This window comes from Phalangium opilio, unplaced genomic scaffold, assembly GCF_054372755.1.
Source record: "Phalangium opilio isolate 3A_F unplaced genomic scaffold, DU_Popi_V2 ptg000063l_1, whole genome shotgun sequence".
In the NCBI taxonomy this organism is placed as follows: Eukaryota; Metazoa; Arthropoda; class Arachnida; order Opiliones; family Phalangiidae; genus Phalangium; species Phalangium opilio.
Genome location: NW_028324180.1, coordinates 2,183,026 through 2,206,825, shown reverse-complemented (window position 1 = coordinate 2,206,825; position 23,800 = coordinate 2,183,026). Strand labels below are relative to the sequence as shown.

General features: G+C 37.7%; 1 protein-coding gene, 1 long non-coding RNA gene and 7 other non-coding genes across 10 annotated transcripts; all 9 read right to left on the bottom strand.

The window, feature by feature from the left end:
- Positions 1 to 458: 458 nt before the first annotated feature.
- Positions 459 to 1,858, bottom strand: LOC149662710 (uncharacterized). 2 transcript variants are annotated; one of them, XR_016368586.1, is made up of 3 exons: positions 918 to 1,858; positions 655 to 785; positions 459 to 586 (listed from the first exon to the last, which is right to left on the bottom strand). It is a non-coding gene; the product is annotated as an uncharacterized LOC149662710 (long non-coding RNA). The 2 variants fall into 2 exon arrangements; XR_016368585.1 differs by having other exon boundaries at positions 655 to 704.
- Positions 1,859 to 3,085: 1,227 nt separating this feature from the next.
- LOC149662709 (uncharacterized) lies at positions 3,086 to 9,342 on the bottom strand. The gene is made up of 2 exons (XM_089842289.1): positions 8,821 to 9,342; positions 3,086 to 8,753 (listed from the first exon to the last, which is right to left on the bottom strand). The coding sequence occupies exon 2, from the start codon at positions 8,534 to 8,536 to the stop codon at positions 3,086 to 3,088; it is 5,451 nt and encodes a 1,816-aa protein (XP_089698415.1). The 5' UTR covers positions 8,537 to 8,753; positions 8,821 to 9,342.
- Positions 9,343 to 20,638: 11,296 nt separating this feature from the next.
- Positions 20,639 to 20,711, bottom strand: TRNAT-CGU (transfer RNA threonine (anticodon CGU)). The gene has a single exon. It is a non-coding gene; the product is annotated as a tRNA-Thr (tRNA).
- An 881-nt stretch (positions 20,712 to 21,592) lies between these two features.
- On the bottom strand, positions 21,593 to 21,665 carry TRNAT-CGU (transfer RNA threonine (anticodon CGU)). Its single transcript has one exon. It is a non-coding gene; the product is annotated as a tRNA-Thr (tRNA).
- A 166-nt stretch (positions 21,666 to 21,831) lies between these two features.
- On the bottom strand, positions 21,832 to 21,903 carry TRNAT-UGU (transfer RNA threonine (anticodon UGU)). Its single transcript has one exon. It is a non-coding gene; the product is annotated as a tRNA-Thr (tRNA).
- A 166-nt stretch (positions 21,904 to 22,069) lies between these two features.
- TRNAT-CGU (transfer RNA threonine (anticodon CGU)) lies at positions 22,070 to 22,142 on the bottom strand. Its single transcript has one exon. It is a non-coding gene; the product is annotated as a tRNA-Thr (tRNA).
- Positions 22,143 to 22,308: 166 nt separating this feature from the next.
- Positions 22,309 to 22,381, bottom strand: TRNAT-CGU (transfer RNA threonine (anticodon CGU)). Its single transcript has one exon. It is a non-coding gene; the product is annotated as a tRNA-Thr (tRNA).
- A 136-nt stretch (positions 22,382 to 22,517) lies between these two features.
- Positions 22,518 to 22,590, bottom strand: TRNAT-CGU (transfer RNA threonine (anticodon CGU)). The gene has a single exon. It is a non-coding gene; the product is annotated as a tRNA-Thr (tRNA).
- Positions 22,591 to 22,995: 405 nt separating this feature from the next.
- Positions 22,996 to 23,068, bottom strand: TRNAT-UGU (transfer RNA threonine (anticodon UGU)). Its single transcript has one exon. It is a non-coding gene; the product is annotated as a tRNA-Thr (tRNA).
- Between the last annotated feature and the right edge of the window lie 732 nt (positions 23,069 to 23,800).

Genomic DNA, 23,800 nt, shown 5'->3' with positions numbered 1-23,800 from the left:
TAATTTTATCCGCTCATGATTACGTAGCGTAATTTTGGATTCGTAAAGGAGTTGACATAATCTTTTGCGTACGTTTTAAAAACATTAATTAACATATACAATAATTAAATAATAATTTTTAACGTCAATTAAATACGTTTCTTTATTTACAAATAATATTGTTACCGGATAGTTTAATGTGCAATTAAAGTAGGTGTATAAAATTTGATAAAAAACCAACAACCTTATCTAATCCGATTTTGCAATACTATTTTTTTTAATCAGAGTTAAGTTAGTGCTTTGTAGTTATCCATTTTTAACCGTTTCTTAATCCGTTATCTGCAAGCTGATGCATTAACACGGATTTTCAACTGTCAGTTTATAATGATCTGGCGGGTCACTCGGGTGGTCGTGGACGGTGGTACTAGTGTTTCGGAATATAAGTGCATGTGGACCTTGGTTAATGGCTACAGCTTGTTCTTCAGAACTCGGTTTACCCGAATCGTCGCAACCTGACGTTGCACAAACGTGAAGTGACTTTAGGCGGCATTTCAACATCTCATATCGAGAGTCTCACCATGGCAAAACAATTTGCAAAATGAGTGTACTGTGATAAGTAAGTACCAACATCTTATTTGTTGTATATTATGTGCAAAAATAGTAACTGTTTCTTACGAAAGTGCGTCGTATACACAAGGATCCAAGACCAACTTAAGCACAGGGAACTTAAAATACCACGTTGAGAAGAAACATCCCAAATATAATACTGATCGCGATTATCAATGGTCAGTTGCAATAGCTAATACCTATAGATGAATAGAAATCATACTTTTATATACAGGAGAAGTCCATGTCCATGTGCATAAACAGGTTTAAAAACCAAAGACGTTAGACTTCAAATTTGGCAATTTTTTCAACAGCCCGCATATTATCTTCACCTGTTTTTCTGTTTCCGTGGTATCCGTTTTGAGAGTTGTTTTGTTTGTACCCAACCGCGTTTCTGCAAAAGCGCCTTCAATGTCGCTGTTTATCAGGATCTCATATCTCTTGATCATGCTTCTTGAGCTAATTTTATGGTGTGATCTTTCCCTAGTAGCATTTTCTATCCGTTTTGTAGTCCGTCTATTGTCGGTACAGGCGGTTAGTTGTCCGCATCGGTTAATTGTCGGTAAATGTCTTCAAACCACCTTAAGTCGGATACACGACTCAAAACACGACGTGGAATGCACATTGCCTACTAAATGGGTCGGACATCAAGTATTGTAGACCGACAGTCCGATAATTCTTTCGGGCCGATTGATCAGGTTTGGTGTCGGCCCGACTAGTTTTCTACTGGGTTCGTTCAAACTGAGAGCAAAATGTCCTAGAACCTGGCGCCTACAAATTATTTAATTACAAATATACGGGCACCCAGACATAGGCCCCTAAAACAAGGAGAAAGTTTCAAACTTGCAGTAATACGTACTAGCCTGCCCATCTTGTTTAGAAGAGATGGAAGTCTTTGGAAGATGTTTAAACACTGCAACACTTTCATTTAGCTTCATTTTTACCTACTCAAGCACAATGCAATCCATTTATTACTACAAGATAAAGGTTCAATAACATTCTAGCGAGAGGGGAAAAACGTGACGCTGCTCTTTATAACTACTAGCAAAGGCGCGGTTATAACAAAGACTAGTTTACAGTGGGTCGCTGTAGCGCAAAAGGTAATATCGAAGTGCTGTAGTTCTTCTAAATCAGAAGGCCAGGATGATGTCTTGCTTCACGTGTAGGACTATTTCCTTATTTTAAGAGTCATTGTTTGGGAGCCTATATATCCGTAACTAAATAGTGTAGACCCCATATTTTGGACAAATTCCACTTAGTTTTATCCAGAAAAATGTCCTTTTTATAGTAGACTAATCAGAAACAACATGTATTACGTTTACTGTTTTGAAAATATACCCAAGAACTACAATTCGGGCCCTTAATGTGTGGTTAAAATTTCAAAAAGATCCATCCATTAGCTTTTTTCAAAAGATTAAAGTTTGATAAGGGTGGTTTTCATTTCCATAAAATTCATCACACCATTTTATGAAAAACAGGAATTCTTCCCACAGAAATAACACGGGAAATTTTTGGAAAAAAAAATGCAGTTAATAAGATGTTAGAAAAACTATAAGTTTGTTAGTTTTGGGAATGGTCTTAAATGAAAGGCACAACATTTCTCATTCCGCCAAGCGATTTTAATGGAAAATAATTAAGTTTAAGTATTAATTTTGATAACATTTAGAACATAACTCGATTTGCGATATTATATCATGGATACAATAATTTACTAGAAAATATCAGTGCGACCAAAATTGTCGTTTTTTAACGTTTAGTTGCCTCGTGAAATGACCGCATAGCTTAGTTCCTTTTTTTTTGTTGGGAGAGCTTAATTTTTAATTTATTTTCTTTCACTTCTAACTTGAACCGACTGAAAAATTCATGTTAGGGTTAACTTATTTTTTTTTCTAAGTAAAACGTACACCTTTTTTTGTTACTTTTTATTTTTTATTTTATTTTACGTGAGCCGTCTTAACTCATAGGGAGCCAAGAGCGATCTGAAAAATTGGCGACTGCGAGAGTCTCTCTTCTCTTTTTTTTTTTCATTCAAAAAGCGTGGTTTAGTGCTGACCAATAATGGTCCCCTAAACCCAACGACTTTCAAAAAATTTCCTTATATGGGCATGGAGAGATCGCTGAGGCTTTACCCCTTTCATTCACCTCTAGTGCCAAGGTGTGCATTCCGGAGGAACGCGGTGGCTCCTATCGCGGAATCTTGGCGCCAGCGATCTCTCCCCCTCACAAAAGGACCTCGATCAAGTTTTTTTTCTTTTTCTTTTTTTTACGTACAAAGTTAACAAAATTATTAAGTTTTAAACCAAGTCACAACAGAAATACATCAAATACAAGAAATACATTAAGTTGCAAAACAATACTTAAATACAAAGGAAATACATTAATTACTACACAAGAAATACATTAATTAAGTTGTATAAAAAACCTACAACGAAACTACAGGTTTTCACACTGCCCCGCGTAATACGTTAGTATTACCAAATTATTATTATTATTTTTTTTTTTAGTTAGCATTAATTTCTAGAGCATAAAGCAACTGAATGGGACGCTTAATTACATGGTTATTCGGCATTCTAACCGAACACGACCTAACTTTTCCGTCGCGCCCGTCATGTACTTCTGTCACAACACCTAACTTCCAGTAGTGTCTGGGAACTTTCTCTTCATGAATGATCATGACGTCACCGACACTAACCTTTCCATTTTGTTTGGCAAGTTTAATGTGGTGCGCGTTTCTTAATTCTAGGAGGTATTCATCCCGCCATCTCTTCCATAGTCTCTCCATTACCGTGGAGCGATACCGATAACGCTTGGTAAATTCCGATTGAGTTTTTGGTAATTGGCTTTCTTTTACTTTTTGAGCGGGTAAGCGTGTTATTCTTTTGCCAATCAACATGTGGGATGGCGACAATGGTTCTGGCTCATTGGCATCATTGAAAACGTAACTAATAGGCCTCGAATTTATGACTGCCTCAGTCTCGATGACCACAGTTTCCATTTCCTGATAAGTCAGCAAGGCCTTTCCTAGTGTTTTTCTTAAAATACTTTTTGTTGTTTTCACCATTCTTTCGTAGAAGCCCCCTGCCCAAGGGGTTTTTTCAATAATGAATTTCCAAATGATGCCTTTATTGCCAAAATACTGTCGAACTTGATCACAATGGATGCTTTCCCAAATTTTGCACAAGTCTTTATCTGCTCTTTTAAACGTTTTTGCGTTGTCGGAGTATATAACCGAGGGTAAGCCGCGTCGCGAAATCATTCTCCTCAGCGACATTAAGAACTCATAAGTGGTTAAAGCGGGAACGAGTTCGAGATGGATAGCTCGTGTAACCGCGCATGTATACAAACAAATGTAACATTTTTCTTCTTCTTTTCCTATTTTGACAATTAGCGGGCCGGCATAATCTATACCAACCACAGCGAAGGGTTCTGACTCGACGATACGATCTTTCGGGAGTAATCCTGTTTCTTCTTGACCAGCTTTTGCGTTGGTTCGTTTGCATTTGTAGCAATTTTTGACGACGTTTCGCGCTAATTGTCTCCCAGCTATAATCCAGTAACGTTCTCGTGATTGGGTTGTAGTGGCTTGAATTCCACAGTGCATGACTTCCTCGTGACTTCTCATCATGAGAAGTTTTGAGAGTTCTTGATTTTTCTTTAATATAATTGGATGTTTTGTTTCGTAACTTAAATTTCCTTCTTCTAATCTTCCACCAACGCAGAGAACGCCATCTTCATTAAGAAAGGGTTTGAGCGAAGCGATGTCCGAACTTTTCGGCAATGGCTTCTTTTCTTTTAAATTCTTTATTTCTTGAGAAAAATCGTTTTCTTGAATGTCTTTGATAAATCTTGCTTCAGATTGCCACATTTCCTCAGCGGTAATAGGACCAACTTTTGTGTCTTTGCCCAAGCTTTTTTCTTTGAATCTGTTTATCCAAGCTACTATTCTGAATGCTTTATTTATGGAACTGTATCTTTTAAGGTCCACTACGTACTGTATTCCTCTTTTCTCGTCAATACTGATCGTCAAAACCACCTTTCTTTTCTCTGTTTCTATTTCTTCTAATTTTACATCGCTAACGCATGCAGATGGCCAGTGAGACTCTTCTTTTGCTAGCCAAGTTGGGCCTCCAAACCATAGCGGATTGTCTTTCATTTCTTTGGGTTTGGCCCCTCTAGATGGAATGTCTGCCGGATTCTCGATTCCGGGGCAATGATTAACGTTTTTTGGATCAATTAGCTGCTGGATTTCCGCCACACGGTTCTGTACAAAGGGTTTCCAGTTTTTGGATGGTCCTTTCACCCAATGCAGGGCAATCATAGAGTCCGTCCACAAAACCAATTTTATGTTTTCGTTAAATGTCTGTTCCACATTCGTGACCAGCCGAGCGCCTAGTAGGCATCCCATAAGTTCTAGCCTTGGGAGCGTAATTTTCTTAAGCGGCGCTACTCTTGTTTTGGAGGTAACGAAAACCACTTTTATCTTTCCCGATAATGTTACGTATCGTAAATAAACGACGGCGCTGTAAGCTTTCTGGCTCGCGTCGCTGAAACAATGAAGTTCCTTTTCATTGATGTTTTGTACTTGTTCGCTATAATAGCATCTCGGAATGGTTGAATCCTTTAATTCCTTCATTTCTTCGCACCATTGTTTAAATTGTTGACTCAAATTTTCTGGGAGGGTATCGTCCCAACCTAGTCCCCGCTCCCATAGAGCTTGAAATATGAATTTGGCCCTGATGACGAATGGTGAAAGTATTCCCACCGGGTCAAATACTTGAGCTACAGTACTAAGTACGAATCTCTTTGTGTTTTGAATTTCTTCCACAATGACAATTAGTTTATCCAAGTCAATTGACAAAGTGTCATTTTCGGGATCCCATTTTAATCCCAAGATTTTCTGTGGAGTAGGATTCCTATCCCCTTCGAATTTCAAACCTGCATTTGAATCAGCAGGTTCTTCATCCCATTTTAATCTTAATTTTTCATCGTTAGTCTGCCACTTTCGTAGCTCCATTTTTGCTTCTTTTAAAATTGTCGATGCTTTGACGGAAAGTTCATACGCGGCTTCCGTGTTGTCTTCGCCACTAGCCAAATCGTCAACGTAAAGTTGTTCGTTTAAAATTGTGTAAACATCAGGCTCCGTCTTTTTGTACGGCTCAATGTGAAATTTCACGGTCGCTGCGAGTAGGAAAAGGCTGGCCGTTACCCCGAAGGGCACGCGCGCCATCCTGACCACCTGATATTTGTTCTTTTGAATTTCCCCCTCTTCATTTTCCACCGTCCAGAGAAATCGGACGGAATCTCTTTCTTGCGGCTGTAACGCCACCTGGAGGAAAGCCTTAGCAATGTCTGCTGTCACCGCAACTTTATGCCCGCGAAACTTGAGTATCATCTTGTTAAGATCAGGGTTGAGGTTTGGTCCTGATTCCATACAATCATTGAGGGATGGCGCTCCTTTTTCTTTGGAAGAAGCGTCAAACACCACTCTTGTTTTGGTAGTGGTACTGGACTCTCTTACCACCGCTTGGTGTGGTATGTAATAGGTTCCGACGGGCTTTATTTCTGGTTTTTCTACTATTTCCGCAATTCCTTGCTTGATTTGATCTTCGATAATGTTCTTATATTCTTGATATAATTCTGGGTTCCTGTTAAATCTTCTAACCAAGCCTTCCATTCTTTTTGTTGCTACGGCGTGATTATCTGGTAAATTGTTTTTGTTCGTGTTCCAGGGGAAGGTAACACTGTATCTTCCGTCTTCAATTTTAATTTCTCTTTTGAATTTGTCTAGTGTTTCACTAGCCGAGGGCTCTGCTTCTTGTTTTTCTTTTATTCCCATACTTTCCAAGTTCCAAAAGGATTGTAAGGTCTTTGATATTGTATTTTCGTCTAGGCTTAAGTTCATGACGTTTACCGCGTAGGTACCGACCGCAACTCGGCCAATTTGCGCAGGTCCTTGAATAACCCACCCCAGGGTTGTTTCAACAGCTACTAGCCTTGGCGTGAATCTTTCAATGCGTCCCGTTACGAATTCCCAATACACATCGCCTCCGATTAGGACCCCTGCGCTTGATTTTAAAGGCGCAGTGTCACACGTTTTATCGGCGATTTGCATGCCCCTTTTTCTCATTTCTTTTTTAATATTTTCGCAGCCTACCATAGTTACTGCTTGGCAAATGTAGGGAACTTCGATGGCGACAATTTCAATCAATTCTCCTGTTTTTTCTGTATTTCTTAGTGATAATTTAACTAGTTTTCGCACTTGTTCTTTGGACCTTTTTTCCGAGAAAAGATTGAGTTCTATAGGACATTCTCCAATTATAGGTAAGTTTAGCCGTTTTGATATTTCTTCCTCTACGAAGGACGCTTGTCTTCCTGGATCCAAGAGGCAGCGAACTTCTTCTTCATTTCCATGCTCGAGGTTTGTTGCCAAAGCATGAGCCGTTTGTAATAGGACGGTCTTAGAACAGGTTACTAAATTTGTTTCAACGCTTAATATTTCGCCGGAATCCTCTTGTCTTGTCGCTTGCTGTTTATTTTCTTGTTTCTTTTGACCCTTGGATTTATGGGTTTCATTTCTATCGCAGATAGCAACGTTGTGTTTTTTCCCGCAAAGCCGACACGAATTATACGGGGAGGGACAATTTTTCGACTCGTGACCGAAACGCGTACAAATACAGCACCGATTTGCGTCCGAAATCATTTTCTTTTTCTCCTCGAGGGTGAATTGGGGGCAATAAGACGTCGCGTGCGAGTCGACACGGCAAAAAATGCAAAATATGTTTCGCATTCTGGTAGACGCGTGGAAAACCGACGCGCTTCCATTTTGATTTTTTGGTTTATTGAAATTATTTTCAAACCTTGGTGGCCTTGGTTTATTATTGAATTTAATGGTTTTATCATACGACGATGATTCAACCCTTTGTTGACTGCTATTGTCCCCGAGCATTTCACAAGTTACTCTACTCTCAACTTCCACGCGTAAATAATCGATCAAGGCGTCAACATCAAATTCACCCGCTCTACCTCGTTCTTTAGTATATTGCAATCTTATATCTTTTGGTAAACAGCCCAAGGGTTTTGGGCATAAAAAGGCACCGTTCACAGCGGTATCATGTCCTAGAGACCTTAAACTACGAATATGCGTCTCGCATGTATCATACATTTTTTTAAGACTATTTAAATCACTAGAGCTACGTACAGGTTCTAAGGTTAATAATTTTTGCATATGGGAATTAGTGACTAATTCGTCTCTTCCAAAATTATGTTTTAATATCTTAACTGCCTCATCATAGTTCTTATCGGATGGTTTCATTCCAGACAGTTTCTGAAGGGCCTCTTTTTCTAAATATGATTTTAAGTATGTAAATTTTTGTACCTTAGACAACGATGTATTAGAGTCCACTGTTGTTTCGAATAGACTCCAGAAGCCATTAAATTCAGTGACATCTCCTCCAAACTTGTTGATGATTAAAGGTGGAAGTCTCGCGTGTTGAGCCGCAATGTTCAGGTTACCTTGTGGCTCTGAAGCGGTTGAATTTGCTGATGAACCAGTTACTGGTAGGGATTCCAAATTAATTCCAGCTCTTTTTAGTTTTCTTTTCACTCGAATCCTGACGTTAGCGATATCATCTTTATATTTTTCTTGAGACGTTCCTTCTGCTTTCAGTTCAGCGTCGTTATCGGGCATAACATCCAGAATTTTCGAATCCAAATCCATCAGGCTCGCTTCCTTAATCGCCAAAATTTCCAACTGGTCTTCAATATCGTCAGAGTTTAGCGGGTCGTCTAGCATTAGCGTCTCCAAGGTGTTGATTGCTGATGTGGTATTACTTCTTACTGGTTTTCTTAAAGCTTTCAGCTTCTTTAAGTCTGAAGCATTTTTTATGGCTTGCGCAACTTCTTCTGGTGAAGGTGGTACCGATTGCTGGTTAATGCCGGTCGGCGTCGCCATGTTTATTTTATTTTTAGATTATTATTTTTTTTATTATTTTTTTTATTTTTAATTTTAATTTTTTTTTTACTTCGCGGTTCTTTAATTAATTAATTTAATTAATCACTTTTGTTCCCGGGTTTCGGCACCATGAAATGACCGCATAGCTTAGTTCCTATTTTTTTGTTGGGAGAGCTTAATTTTTAATTTATTTTCTTTCACTTCTAACTTGAACCGACTGAAAAATTCATGTTAGGGTTAACTTATTTTTTTTTCTAAGTAAAACGTACACCTTTTTTTGTTACTTTTTATTTTTTATTTTATTTTACGTGAGCCGTCTTAACTCATAGGGAGCCAAGAGCGATCTGAAAAATTGGCGACTGCGAGAGTCTCTCTTCTCTTTTTTTTTTTCATTCAAAAAGCGTGGTTTAGTGCTGACCAATAATGGTCCCCTAAACCCAACGACTTTCAAAAAATTTCCTTATATGGGCATGGAGAGATCGCTGAGGCTTTACCCCTTTCATTCACCTCTAGTGCCAAGGTGTGCATTCCGGAGGAACGCGGTGGCTCCTATCGCGGAATCTTGGCGCCAGCGATCTCTCCCCCTCACAAAAGGACCTCGATCAAGTTTTTTTTCTTTTTCTTTTTTTTACGTACAAAGTTAACAAAATTATTAAGTTTTAAACCAAGTCACAACAGAAATACATCAAATACAAGAAATACATTAAGTTGCAAAACAATACTTAAATACAAAGGAAATACATTAATTACTACACAAGAAATACATTAATTAAGTTGTATAAAAAACCTACAACGAAACTACAGGTTTTCACACCTCGTAATAATTTGAGAGTTTCTTCATAATGCTTTTGAAGTGAAATGGCCTATAGAGAGCGCGAAAAGACGACTTTAATAATGCCGCCGTGACATTGACACGGCCAGCGACGCCATCAAAATACTGGAGTCTAAATAGTCGTCTTAAACAGCGTTTAGGAACTCTGCGAAGCTTTAGGTAAGTATTTGGTCTAATTATAGTATTTTTGTTTTTAAAACTTAATATTATTCAAATATAAAACGCTTAAGGTAATAATTATCATTAAATTCATAAATTATTGAAAATTAATATTATTTAAATATGAAACGCTTAATTTAATATTTATCATTAAATTTGTAAATTATTGAAAATTAATCTAAATCATTTCACTAAGCCTTGGTCAAAACAATTTATGTAGCACGGTGTCCAAAGTGTGGTCAGCCCTTGAAGCTCACCGTCAAGAATGACGCGATTGATGGCTATGTGTGGAGATGCCAGCGTGAACAAAGGGTGCCAAAACGGAAAGAAAAGAGAAGTTGTGACAAGTACATCTCAATTAGAAAGAATTCTTTCTTTTCAAAATCAATGCTGTTTTTGAGAGACATCCTTTTACTAACTTTTTACTACGTGTACAACATCAGGCCACAATGGTAGGTCGCCAAGATGCATTACGTTTCACCAACCACTGTGTAGTTGATTGGAATAATTTTTGTAGAGAAGTGGCATACGATATTGTTATTTCAAAAAGTGAGAAGATTGGTGGACTTGGAAAAGTCGTAGAAATTGATGAATCCCTTTTTGGAAAACGGAAATACAGCCGCGGGAAAAGGGTGAACTGCGTGTGGATCTTTGGAGGAATAGAGAGAGAGACCAACAACTTTTTTATGGTTTCTGTGAAAAAATTGACTTCGAGACCCTAATTGCCAAAATCAAAGAGTGGATTCTTCCTGAAACAACCATTATATCCGATTGTTAGAAAGCATATGACTGCTTAACTAGGGAATATTATGAGCATTTGAAAGTGAACCACTCTTTGCTCTTCAAAGACCCAGAAACAGGCGAGCAAACCAACCGCATCGAAGGTGTTTGGGCAGATGCCAAAGCTTTGTTACCCAGAGGGGGGGGGCGAAGAAAGACTATGTACGCAGGGTATATTGCGATGCATATGTTTAGAAAAAAAATTATAAAAGAAAAAAAATCATTTTTTTTTGCATTTCTAGAAGCTGCGGCTACACTGTATAACCCAAATTTATGAATAAACGATGTAACATTAATTTTGTTAAAATTCAAATTCAGTACAGGTTAAGTTAGGTTGCGTTGGGTTACGTTTGGTTATTTTCGTCTAGTATGGGCTACTGAGTTTGATTGCTTTCCGAATGAACATTGAAACTGGTCTACTCTTAGCGAAAAAATATATAGAGCCACCTTCATACGCTGAAACACGGCACAATTGCAAACGCTGCCCTGTTTATCGTTTGTAGGTGCCCCTTTTTGTCTATGTTGTAGAACCACCCGAAGTTCTCGAAAAAACCAAATTCTTAAATAAAGTTTAAAGGGATAGTTATCACGTTTAAAATGTGCTGGGAATAAGAAAACTTGCAGAGTAAAGCTTCGTAAAATATTTCCATATTATAAGAACTTGCGAATAATGTAACCTGTATATATATTATTATAATTCAAACCATTCTCATCGGATAGAAATATCCACTTTGAATTAAACAGTATGCCTTCTCAACCATTCTCATGAAATCGCCGTCGAAATACTATTCCCACAATATCATATTCAGAGCGCTTCTCAACATCCAATTCTCAAGCGTCCAAATTTTAATTACCGAACTTCAAATAAGTTTTGTCACACCTGTATTTTGGTCATGCCAACTATTTTGCTCCTTAATCATTCTCAAAGTAAATTCTTGAAACAGTGCCCATCATTCAATACCACGGCTCGTCCAACTTTTAATAACGATTCAACACAAAACGCTGTCTGTTGTAAAATGGGGGCAACGTTTTAAGCGAGTTATCGCTAGTGATTTCTATTGTCTAAATTGTTGTTGTAAACCTCGTGCGTGCTATAAAATCACGATATCTAAATAGGTGTCATCAAACCTTGAACGGAAATCGGAGTTTGTCTCGCGAATTCCCTCGTGCTAATAAAAAACAAGGTGGTCAAGTTTAAATTTTACCGTCTTTAGCTAAAAAGCAAGCTGTAACTTATCGACCTGCTTTACTCTTTCGATTAGTAATCACTCCCGTGATAATAAAAACCATAAAATTTTAAATTGACGACCTTGTTTCTTAGTAGCACGAGAGGAATTCGTGAGACATCCGCCGATTTTCGTTCAAGGTTTGATGACATCTAAGACTATTCACCTATTTAGATATCGCGCTCTCATAGACTTCACGAGGTTGACAACAACTCTTTCGACAATAGTTATCACTTAGGATAACTCGTCTAAAAAGTTCCAGAATTGCCCCAATATCCGTCAAAAGATTTATCCCTAAATATCCAGCAACTAGCCAATTATAAGAAAATCATTCCCTGAATTTTAGCCCTTTAAAGTCATCCAAATCTCTATCTAAATATTTAGACGTCTACAAACCGCCACCAAAAGCTTCTTTCCCAAGAACTCTTTAAATCATTATCGTCACAAATCGTCCTTTCACAATATTCGTCCTACTGGCAATATACATATTCACCCCCCCTCCATTTCTGAATACTGAGTCTAATTCATAAGTTCTCATTTCTCATATGTCAGTTTAGAACTAAAAATCTCGGGTTGGAACATCTTGTTTTTCTGATCGTAATATTTAATACGGAGCTAAGTTGATAGAGATAAAATAAATAATCGTTAGGCTTATTTGCAAATGTTTTGAACGTCATATTTTGTGACATAAATTTTCATTTTATCAACCGATTTACAATTTAAAAACAGTTTTGGATTCTACGTGATAAGACGCGTGGAATGATAGCATTGTTAATCCATTTGAAGCATTATTTCGTGACGTCATTATTGGGGGCTTTACTATTTCCGCTATTTCTAACGCCCAATTAGCGCCATCGTGTCATTTTTGTTTAAAATAATTGTAAGAAACCAAGCTATCTAGAAAGTCCTACTTTGTTACTCTAGCTCAAATAGGAACAAAATGGCAGCCATTGAAAATATCAAGAAACATTTTTTTGGGACTGTACCTATCGAATCATCAGTATAACTCGGACTACATCTGCCTTATGAAGCTCGAGACGAAGCTTTGGCCAAAAGACTCCTATCATGGTGAAAAAAAGTATCTTTTTGTTCCTTAACCGTATCGCGGTGATTTCCGTTCTTCCAAGTCTTTGGGAATGATAGTTTGGATGTTTTGAAATTACGGGTGATATAAATAGTCTTTTAGTGGCACGACCGAAAAGTAACGTAATTTTTATTCAAGAATTTTGAGACTCAGTTAATTCTGACCCGAGCATTAAGTCCGGTAGGAACTCTCTGGCCTTCTTTGTGGTTTTTTATAGAATTTAGGCGATTACATACAAAAGCAATGTGTTTAAATTAATACAATCCCAATGTTCCATAGTAGATATGGAGGGTATAAAATTTGCCTAATTTACATCACCATTTGGATTAATTGAACAGTCCAAATTAGAAGCTTTGGTAGGGAAGTACCAAATATATTTTCAGCAATTCCAAGAAGAACCCATAGAGTGGAGCATTAACTTGATGTAGACAATATTTGCCTATAGGTAGTGCCCCCATCGCGTCTCACCAGTTAAGCGCGAAATCATGGACCAGTTAATAGATGATATGCTCTCCCAAGACGTTATCGAATCTTCTAAAAATTCCTCTCAACCGTCGACAATAAGAGTTTGACAGCTCCCCTCTTTCAACATTCAAAGAAATCGAAAGAAATTTTGAAAGCAAAAGCAAGTATTTACTGGCGTTCTTTTTAGAATGGTCTTAAGGCACCGGGATATTACAATTTTTGGGTGTTTTACCGAATCTTTTCTCTTTCAAACGCTTCTGGCCATAAGTTCATGTTAGAAATTTATAAGATGCGAAAATTATGTGTCGGAACAAGTCTATGTCATAAACTAAAACTTTCTGTACTTGTATTAATTGAGCGTTAAGTACGTAATGTTAGAAATTTATAAGAAGCGATAAGTGTGCATCGGCATAAGTCTATGTTGTAAACTCATCGAGGGGAAAATCACTAAAACTATCTGTAATTCGATTCCCCGGAATACTACAATTACGGCATAAGTAAATTTATACTGGTAATAATTTTATCACTGTTTAGAGTAGGGCATCGAGGGGCTATTCACTGTGATTTAATGCACGGTAAATCATTTAAGAATCGTAACAGATAGCGCTATTCACTCATTAGGGTAAGGTATAGAGGGGTTATCCACTCATTAGGGTAGGGTATAGAGGGGCTATTCACTCGTACGATGGGGCTACTATTGCGAGCCCTTGGGTCGTCTTGTTTCGTTTATTTTTACCTTGCCAACAATTATAGTCCGAGGTGGGAATTTCATAGAATTCAAGCTTAGTAAAAACCAAAAAAGGTAAAAGTCAGAAAATCCATCATGTGTGGCTTTAAGTGACAGTAACGGCACAAGCAATCATGCACCGGTCTTCCATACTGCTGTTCAGATATGAAATGCCAATTTACCTATGGAATTAAAATAGTTTATATATATAATATAATATATTTTCCTTTTGCTTTTTTTAACTCGGAATATTGTTAGTAACTTAGACTAGTGTGAAAACCAAAGGTTCCTACTGTTATTAAAGCACTGCCTAGTACCAACAGTGACCAAAATATTCAGTTTAATCCATCTTCATGTATAAAAAATAAATAAGGAAGATATAAGTTTCTTAGAAAATGATCCTGACCAAGATTTATTTCTACAGTACTTATAATAAAATTTGTTTACTGATCTCATTTCTCTACTTTCCTGTAATTTGGTATTTCCACCAATGGCTTCTAAAACAACAACTTTTAACGATTCTAATTTATCAATATTTGATTGGTAAAGCCACACAGAGGGATTATTGTTTCTGCCCCCAGTTGACCTCATCTATCCAAAGTATTGCTCTAGTGGATCCTGATGTAAATGCTGTGTTAGCACATAGGGTGCTCCTTTACTTAAATGAAATTGAGCACACTAAAACATTTTAAAATTCCATAATTAGTATTTCTGTAGGTCGGCTTCACCATCTTGTGGGGTGGCGTAGCGGCTAGCGCTTCCGCCTCGCAGCAAGAGGATCCCGGGTTCGATCCCGGACTGTGGCACCGGGTGAAAATCTGGGAACAAATCCTTCTGCGTAGAGTTTGCAAGTTCTCTCCCCGCTTGTTAAAAGGAGTTTTCCTCCGCGGTCTAACCCTGTTTCTCCTTTCCGTTAAAACTTGCAGAGGTTAACGGTAATAGTTAGTATAGGGCGCTGTAGGTTAGCTGTGGCATAGGGGCTACCCAGCACCCTCCTATGCATTGTAAAGGGACCCACCTGTAAATAAGCCACAGGCCAAGTTTGGAAATCCCTTCATAGACATAAAGCTTAGATTATCTATCGCCGATCGGCAAAACTGAAGTTCCATATAAAATCTTCGATTTCGGAGACAGCCAGTTCTCGTAAAGACATTGCGAGAGAAAGATCGTAACAGTTAGTTTTGTTAGTATCAAGCGCGATGGAAGAAACTATGGGAAAGATACTAGGATCCAAAGTTTAAACATACAATTATTTTGGTTACTTAAGGAATAGAGGTCGTGCTGTTGGTGTAACGGATTTAAAGTGTTATAAGTTTATGTCAGGTTGCCCCGCCAAAGGGAATTTGAGTGGACGCGTAGTCATTCTGTCAAAGCAACACAACCACGGCCCTGACTAGCAGGAATTGGACAACTTGAGGCTGTCGTCAAGCTTCGAGAAGAGAGCGGCGGATGCAACGGAGTTTGGTTTACCACTAAGAACCATATTCGATGAAGAAACTAGTAGCAAACGGTAAATATTATAATTTCTTTTATTGTAACAATTTCCCGCTTTGAAAGCTCTCTTGGTGGGGATCCATGTCTCTTCAAATGAAACAAAGCTCGGTACGTACCTTTGAGCGGTCTTCTTTTCAAACACTTACTCAAAAAAATACTATGAAGTGTGATACACGATATTCCAATGTCATTCTCGTCATCCTGGCTATCTTCCTCTTCATCACTTCCCCCAGCTGAAAACGCTTGCATTATTTATGTCAGATTCAGTCACTAGATTTTTAAGACTTTGCCGCATTAATTCTTCACTTTCTCTCATATTACCACCAGCCTCTTCATGCAACCAATTAAGCACACAATTTCCACAAGTACAATTTTCTTTCATGCCAGCAATGTTAATGACAATTACATTTTCGGGCCGAGGCCTAGCCTCTTCATCTCTAGCCCTGTCTCTTTCGGCCATCTGTTCAACGGTATACTCTGGTTCAAACTGATAATGAAGCACCCTAATACCCTCAATAGACTAATATTTATATAACAAAACACCAAAGAAACAAATTATAAGTTTATTACAGCACAGAAATAGACTGACTGGAGTGAACTGTAGGAAAAATCTTCGGAATTCTCTCATCATGAAGATCCTTTAGGAGCATCTTTTGAAAATGTGTCCCAATAGCGTCTGTTATTAAATAACTAATCTTGTTTGAACCTAGAGAAAATCCTTCAGGAATTGAATTTGGAAACATTGTTGAAAAAAGCTGAGCTAGCCCATCACATGAAGCGAAGGACCAGTCTTGAGCCACAACCTTTAACAATCAAAGGTCTTCAGCTTTTGTTCCCTCATCCTTGCGATAAAAAATATTAAGCGATGTTTTGGCTTCGTTTTTGTTTAAGTCAATCTGAAGTTGGCCTTTCAGTTCATCCACTTTTTGAGTGTGTTTTTTGCCACTTGAATGTTGGTACACTTGGGTAATACCTTGATTTCCAACTAAGAAATCAGTTTTACATACTTTGCAAAACCATGGTTCTCAGATGTCTTGCTTTGATCACACCATTCACTCAAAAGATGAGCTCCCTCTCCATCTATCTTATCCAGCCAAGACTTGCAAATTTTGGACTTAGCACGAGGCAAGAACACATGCGTCAAATTAATCGAGGCTTATACCTTTTATTAAAAACAACCAACTTAACGGGAATTTTGAAGAATACTACCTGCACCGCCATTTTTTTTACTCGTTAGACCGTGAAAAAAATATGGTGCTAAAATTTTTTGTCGCAAATGATTATTAATGGTAGAAAATCAAATTTAAAAAATAGTGTAAAAATGGCGGGAAATTCAAATTTGACGTGTTTACCAAGTGACCTAACCTAGTATAGGTGAATTAATGGGCTATCGCAAATGGAAATAAACTTTATTACATGTCTATTTAACATGGAAATTAGTAGAGAAATAAAGTGTTTAATTGGTTCAAGGGCCAGCTGCATCTTTATCTTCGGTTTCAATGTTAGCCACAGGATCATAAAGTTTGTTTGCTGCTTCTAAAAATGCCAAAAAAACGTTTTTGTTCTCTCGTTTCGCCCACATTCTAAACATATACATGGCTAAATATCCAGTATAAAAATACTTTTCCTTCCACCTCTTGGCATGGAGGCCTTCGCATGAGCTCATGCTCACTCAATTTTATTAGAATGTCCTCCGGTTTCTTTATCTTTAAAGTTTACGGAGTGGTTGACTTTTAAATGAATGTAGTCCTCTTCCGATAAGCAATCATAGGCTTTCCAATAATCGCTATGAATTGTGGTTCCGGGTAAAACTCATTACTTGATTATTAGTATGAGCGTTCTAGCATCCCTTTTTTCAACAGGGGCCATGAAAAATTTTGATGACTCCCTTGAAAAATATACAGTTGGGTTTGAGCATTCGGCTCTACAAGGAGAATAAAATGTACTAAAATCATTGATAGCTGATAAAATAAATGTAGTATTAAGTTGTGCTTCGGATGTATGGGGTGTGTTCAACTTCTGTACCATCGTCCAAGACTTTAGTATAACGTTCTCAAATCAATATATTCCACTTCATTTCCTTTCTCTTAAATATTTCGTCGCTCAAATACTTAATTAAACTGAGGATTAGATGGGTAATAAAAAGTTCAAAGTCGGTGTGAATATCTGGCGGGGTATATCTTGCGCTAAGAACGGCATCACCCAGAGCTAACATCTCCTCGGCATTGTTAGAGAAGGAATTATCAGAGGCGGGCTCTTCTGGAGCTGTTGCCATCGAATAATCCTCTGACGAGGAATCGTCAGGTTGGGTAGAGACAGATGACCTTTGAGGTGATGGTTACGGATTTCGACTGTGTATCTGGGAATGACGGTTAAGACGAGTTTCGCCCGCGAAACTTCTCCCGCACCTAACACACGAATATTCAGTATGGCCAAGCTGTTCGCGGATCTGTCTTTCCAACGTATATTATATCTTAAAATTTCCGATCACAAATGCGGCATTTAAAATTGCTATGCTGCTTTGCACACGTGTTGTATCGATAGATGGCGCTAGCAACATGTGCATGAATAAATCAGAGACGATCGATATTTGCAACACGGAATACCTATCTTGCTTTTGAACATATATACCTGTAGGCAGAAACGGATTCGGCTATGCCAAATAAAGACCAGTTTATTCCTTATCTCTTAGCGTATTTGATTACGACTTACTACTGGTAATTAACTAAGTAAGTTAATCAACAACGTAGTATAAAGAGTTGACTAAGGCAACTCTAGAAACAATACACGTTTTTTGACAGCATGTTTTCACTCTTATACCGCTTATCACAAGTGTTACACAGAAACATTTATAACAATTTCATGAAATACTACACGTTTATGGAGGGTGTAACTCAGTGGAATAATGAGGAATATTTCGGGGGTTTATATACCGACTTCACCTCGAACCACTTAGAGACTATAGAAATCTCGCACTGGCTATCTGGGGAGTTAAAATGTATGCTTAATCAAAAAATGAAATGGCAGGGTGAACTTACTCCTCGAACTGCTTTGAGACTTATGAGATTTCATTCTGTCTTATCTTTGAAGATAAAAGTGTGTTTAGTAGATAAATGAAATGGGAGAGTAAACATATTTTCATTTTTTTAATGTATAGTATATAAATGAAAAAAAAGAGTGAAAAAAATTAATCCTCTTTAGGATCGGCCAATATCTGGGTCATTATCTCATCAAGATTGATTTGTTATTGTAACTTGTCCGTCTCGATGATGGGCTTCACCCTCCTTTTCTTTTTAGACCTGTAGACTGAGGTCTTTCCTCTGGCTGGCGGTACCTAATTCAGGGACAAACGAAGGTTCGGTTAAAGTCTCGACACCCCGGATTTCGTGTGTAGGGGAAGGGACGGCAGAGACAGCACGGCATATGGGATGGGTTGGAAGGATGGTAGATCTAACGTCAAAATGGGAGGTTGGGTGACCACTGCTAATGGAAGGGCAACTTCAAACCCTAAGAAAATTAGGATGTCCACCATTTCCGTCTCGCCGTCCACCGGCAACGGGATTTTCTCCACGTTAAGAAATAAATAAATAGAAATCGAAATAAAATATAGTATTTTCGGATAAATTAACTTACCGTAATGTACTACTGACTCTTTTTCAGTCCATTTTGCCTGATGTTTTCTAAATTACCGTGGTAAGGAAGATCAACTCTAATCCACCCTGCTGGTTCGTCGAGAAAAATTCCATTATGCCATGATTGGCGATATTTTCGAACAATCGTCTCAAATATTTTAAATGTTAATACTAAATTCGGGGCTATTATCCCTAAAGTCGCGGTATAGATGATTCTACAGATGGTGGGCTTGATAGACTCCATGGTCTAATTCCGTAGTTAGAAAGATACTTTCCATAAATCGGAAGCGCTATTTATACTATTTCTATCCACTTAATAAAGCAAAACAAGTATGAATTAAATTTTTATTTCAAGTGAAATGTACACATTTTTTTCAACCATAAATTTAATCTGAAAGCTTTAAAAAGACAACAATACTGTGTATTTCTATGGTAAAAACAGTTCGAGGGTAGGGGACGGGTTTCATTTGAAGGACCGCTTAATTTGGGGGAACCCAGAGTCTCGACATTTCCCACGGTGTCACCGATAGATTTCGAAAGAAAGAGGTGAAGTTAGAAAGATACTTTCCATAACGCTCTGGTTTAAAACCACTTTCTGATTTTCGAATCCGATATTTTGGTTAAAATCTTAATTGGTTGACCATATACAACTACGTACGCAGGAACTCGTATTTGAATTTTCGACATGCTCAATAGTGTTACGAAGGCAAGTCAAAATAGGCTTATCGCTCAATGATCCTTTATGCCCTTTAACCATGTTTCTTAAATCCGGATTCAGTAACATCAATCGTAAAACGCTATTTGCGTAGCACGTTACCCCATCCCCATTTTCAAATCCTTTCAAGGGAAAAAATGTTTGTACTCTGAAGACCAACTCCAGCTGCTGATCTTATTTTTTTGTACTTTCTTTTGGCGTTTCACCAGATCGCTCTCCTTCACCTTCTAAAACAGTCTTCGACGCCGGTCTATTTCTACCTATCTTTATTTCCGACTTTACTGTTTCTATAAGTGGCAGATCAGGGACCCTATTCTGTAAGCGTTTTCTGTAGCCACGGAGCCCTGGTTCCGAAGCGAGATTAATGCTGAATATTTCAGTAATTTTCCAAAATTAACTCCTTTGTAGTTTTACCCTATTGTTTAAAAATATGCGTATTTCAAGCAACTATTATTTTTAGTTTTTCAAAATTAAATAGCTACGAAAACTAGTTTAATTATCATAACAACGAGGTTCCGACGAGAATCGAACTCATGATCTCGTGTTTACGAGACAGGAGCTTTAACAACTAAGCCGCGGAGCACTGGTTCCGAAGCGAGATTAATGCTGAATATTTCAGTAATTTTCCAAAATTAACTCCTTTGTAGTTTTACCCTATTGTTTAAAAATATGCGTATCTCAAGCAACTATTATTTTTAGTTTTTCAAAATTAAATAGCTACGAAAACTAGTTTAATTATCATAACAACGAGGTTCCGACGAGAATCGAACTCATGATCTCGTGTTTACGAGACAGGAGCTTTAACAACTAAGCCGCGGAGCACTGGTTCCGAAGCGAGATTAATGCTGAATATTTCAGTAATTTTCCAAAACTAACTCGTTTGTAGTTTTACCCTATTGTTTAAATATATGCGTATCTCAAGCAACTATTATTTTTAGTTTTCCAAAATTTAATAGCTACGAAAACTAGTTCAAGTATCATAACAACGAGGCTCCGACGAGAGTCGAACTCATGATCTCCTGTTTACGAGACAGGCGCTTTAACCACTTAGCCACGGAGCCCTGGTTCCGAAGCGAGATTAATGCTGAATATTTCAGTAATTTTACTAAATTAACTCGTTTGTAGTTTTACCCTATTGTTTGCATTAAAGCATATCTTAAGCAACTATTATTTTTAGTTTTTCAAAATTTAATAGCTACGAAAACTAGTTCAAGTATCATAACAACGAGGCTCCGACGAGAATCGAACTCATGATCTCCTGTTTACAAGACAGGCGCTTAACCACTAAGCCATGGCGCCCTGGTTACGAAGCGAGATTAATGCTGAATATTTCAGTAATTTTCCTAAATTAGCTCGTTTGTAGTTTTACCCTATTGTTTAAATATATGCGTATCTCAAGCAACTATTATTTTTAGTTTTTCAAAATTTAATAGCTACGAAAACTAGTTCTAGTAACATAACAGCTAGGCTCCGACGAGAATCGAACTCATGATCTCCTGTGGACGAGAGAGGCGCCTTAACAACTAAGCCACGGAGCCCTGGTTCCGAAGCGAGATTAATGCTGAATAATTCAGTAATTTTCCTAAATTAGCTCGTTTGTAGTTTTACCCTATTGTTGAAATATATGCGTATCTCAAGCAACTATTATTTTTAGTTTTTCAAAATTTAATAGCTACGAAAACTAGTTCTAGTAACATAACAGCTAGGCTCCGACGAGAATCGAACTCATGTTCTCCTGTTTACAAGACCGGCGCTTTAACCACTAACCCACGGAGCCCTGGTTTCGAAGCGAGAAGAATAATGAATATTTCAGTAATTTTACTAAATTAACTTCTTCCCAGTTTAACCTATTGTTTTCATTAATGCATATCTCAAGCATCTATTATTTTTAGTTCTTCAAAATTTAATAGCTACGAAAACTAGTTCAAGTATCATAACAACGAGGCTCCGACGAGAGTCGAACTCATGATCTCCTGTTTACGAGACAGGCGCTTTAACCACTTAGCCACGGAGCCCTGTTTCCGAAGCGAGATTAATGCTGAATATTTCAGTAATTTTACTAAATTAACTCGTTTGTAGTTTTACCCTATTGTTTGCATTAAAGCATATCTTAAGCAACTATTATTTTTAGTTTTTCAAAATTTAATAGCTACGAAAACTAGTTCAAGTATCATAACAACGAGGCACCGACGAGAATCGAACTCATGATCTCCTGTTTACAAGACAGGCGCTTAACCACTAAGCCACGGAGCCCTGGTTCCGAAGCGAGATTAATGCTGAATATTTCAGTAATTTTACTAAATTAACTCGTTTGTAGTTTTACCCTATTGTTTGCATTAAAGCATATCTTAAGCAACTATTATTTTTAGTTTTTCAAAATTTAATAGCTACGAAAACTAGTTCTAGTAACATAACAGCTAGGCTCCGACGAGAATCGAACTCATGATCTCCTGTGGACGAGACAGGCGCTTTAACCACTTAGCCACGGAGCCCTGGTTCCGAAGCGAGATTAATGCTGAATATTTCAGTAATTTTCCAAAACTAACTCGTTTGTAGTTTTACCCTATTGTTTAAATATATGCGTATCTCAAGCAACTATTATTTTTAGTTTTCCAAAATTTAATAGCTACGAAAACTAGTTCAAGTATCATAACAACGAGGCTCCGACGAGAGTCGAACTCATGATCTCCTGTTTACGAGACAGGCGCTGTAACCACTAAGCCACGGAGCCCTGATTCCGAAGCGAGATTAATGCTGAATATTTCAGTAATTTTACTAAATTAATTAATGCATATCTCAAGCAACTATTATTTTTATCTTTTCAAAATTTAATAGCTACGAAAACTAGCTCAAGTAACATAACAACGAGGCTCCGACGAGAATCGAACTCATGATCTCCTGTGGACGAGACAGGCGCTTTAACCACTTAGCCACGGAGCCCTGGTTCCGAAGCGAGATTAATGCTGAATATTTCAGTAATTTTACTAAATTAACTCGTTTGTAGTTTTACTCTATTGTTTGCATTAAAGCATATCTCAAGCAACTATTATTTTTAGTTTTTCAAAATTTAATAGCTACGAAAACTAGTTCTAGTAACATAACAGCTAGGCTCCGACGAGAATCGAACTCATGATCTCCTGTGGACGAGAGAGGCGCCTTAACAACTAAGCCACGGAGCCCTGGTTCCGAAGCGAGATTAATGCTGAATAATTCAGTAATTTTCCTAAATTAGCTCGTTTGTAGTTTTACCCTATTGTTGAAAAATATGCGTATCTCAAGCAACTATTATTTTTAGTTTTTCAAAATTTAATAGCTACGAAAACTAGTTCTAGTAACATAACAGCTAGGCTCCGACGAGAATCGAACTCATGTTCTCCTGTTTACAAGACCGGCGCTTTAACCACTTAGCCACGGAGCCCTGGTTCCGAAGCGAGATTAATGCTGAATATTTAAGTAATTTTCCTAAATTAGCTCGTTTGTAGTTTTACCCTATTGTTTAAATATATGCGTATCTCAAGCAACTATTATTTTTAGTTTTTCAAAATTTAATAGCTACGAAAACTAGTTCTAGTAACATAACAGCTAGGCTCCGACGAGAATCGAACTCATGATCTCCTGTGGACGAGAGAGGCGCCTTAACAACTAAGCCTCGGAGCCCTGGTTCCGAAGCGAGATTAATGCTGAATAATTCAGTAATTTTCCTAAATTAGCTCGTTTGTAGTTTTACCCTATTGTTGAAATATATGCGTATCTCAAGCAACTATTATTTTTAGTTTTTCAAAATTTAATAGCTACGAAAACTAGTTCTAGTAACATAACAGCTAGGCTCCGACGAGAATCGAACTCATGTTCTCCTGTTTACAAGACCGGCGCTTTAACCACTAACCCACGGAGCCCTGGTTTCGAAGCGAGAAGAATAATGAATATTTCAGTAATTTTACTAAATTAACTTCTTCCCAGTTTAACCTATTGTTTTCATTAATGCATATCTCAAGCATCTATTGTTTTTAGTTTTTCAAAATTTAATAGCTACGAAAACTAGTTCAAGTATCATTATAAAAAAACGTCTAGGTTTGGACCAAGGCCGAAAAAACAAACGATATGTGTGAGGTTTATCATTTGACTGAAGTTCAGATATTGCAATTGTTTT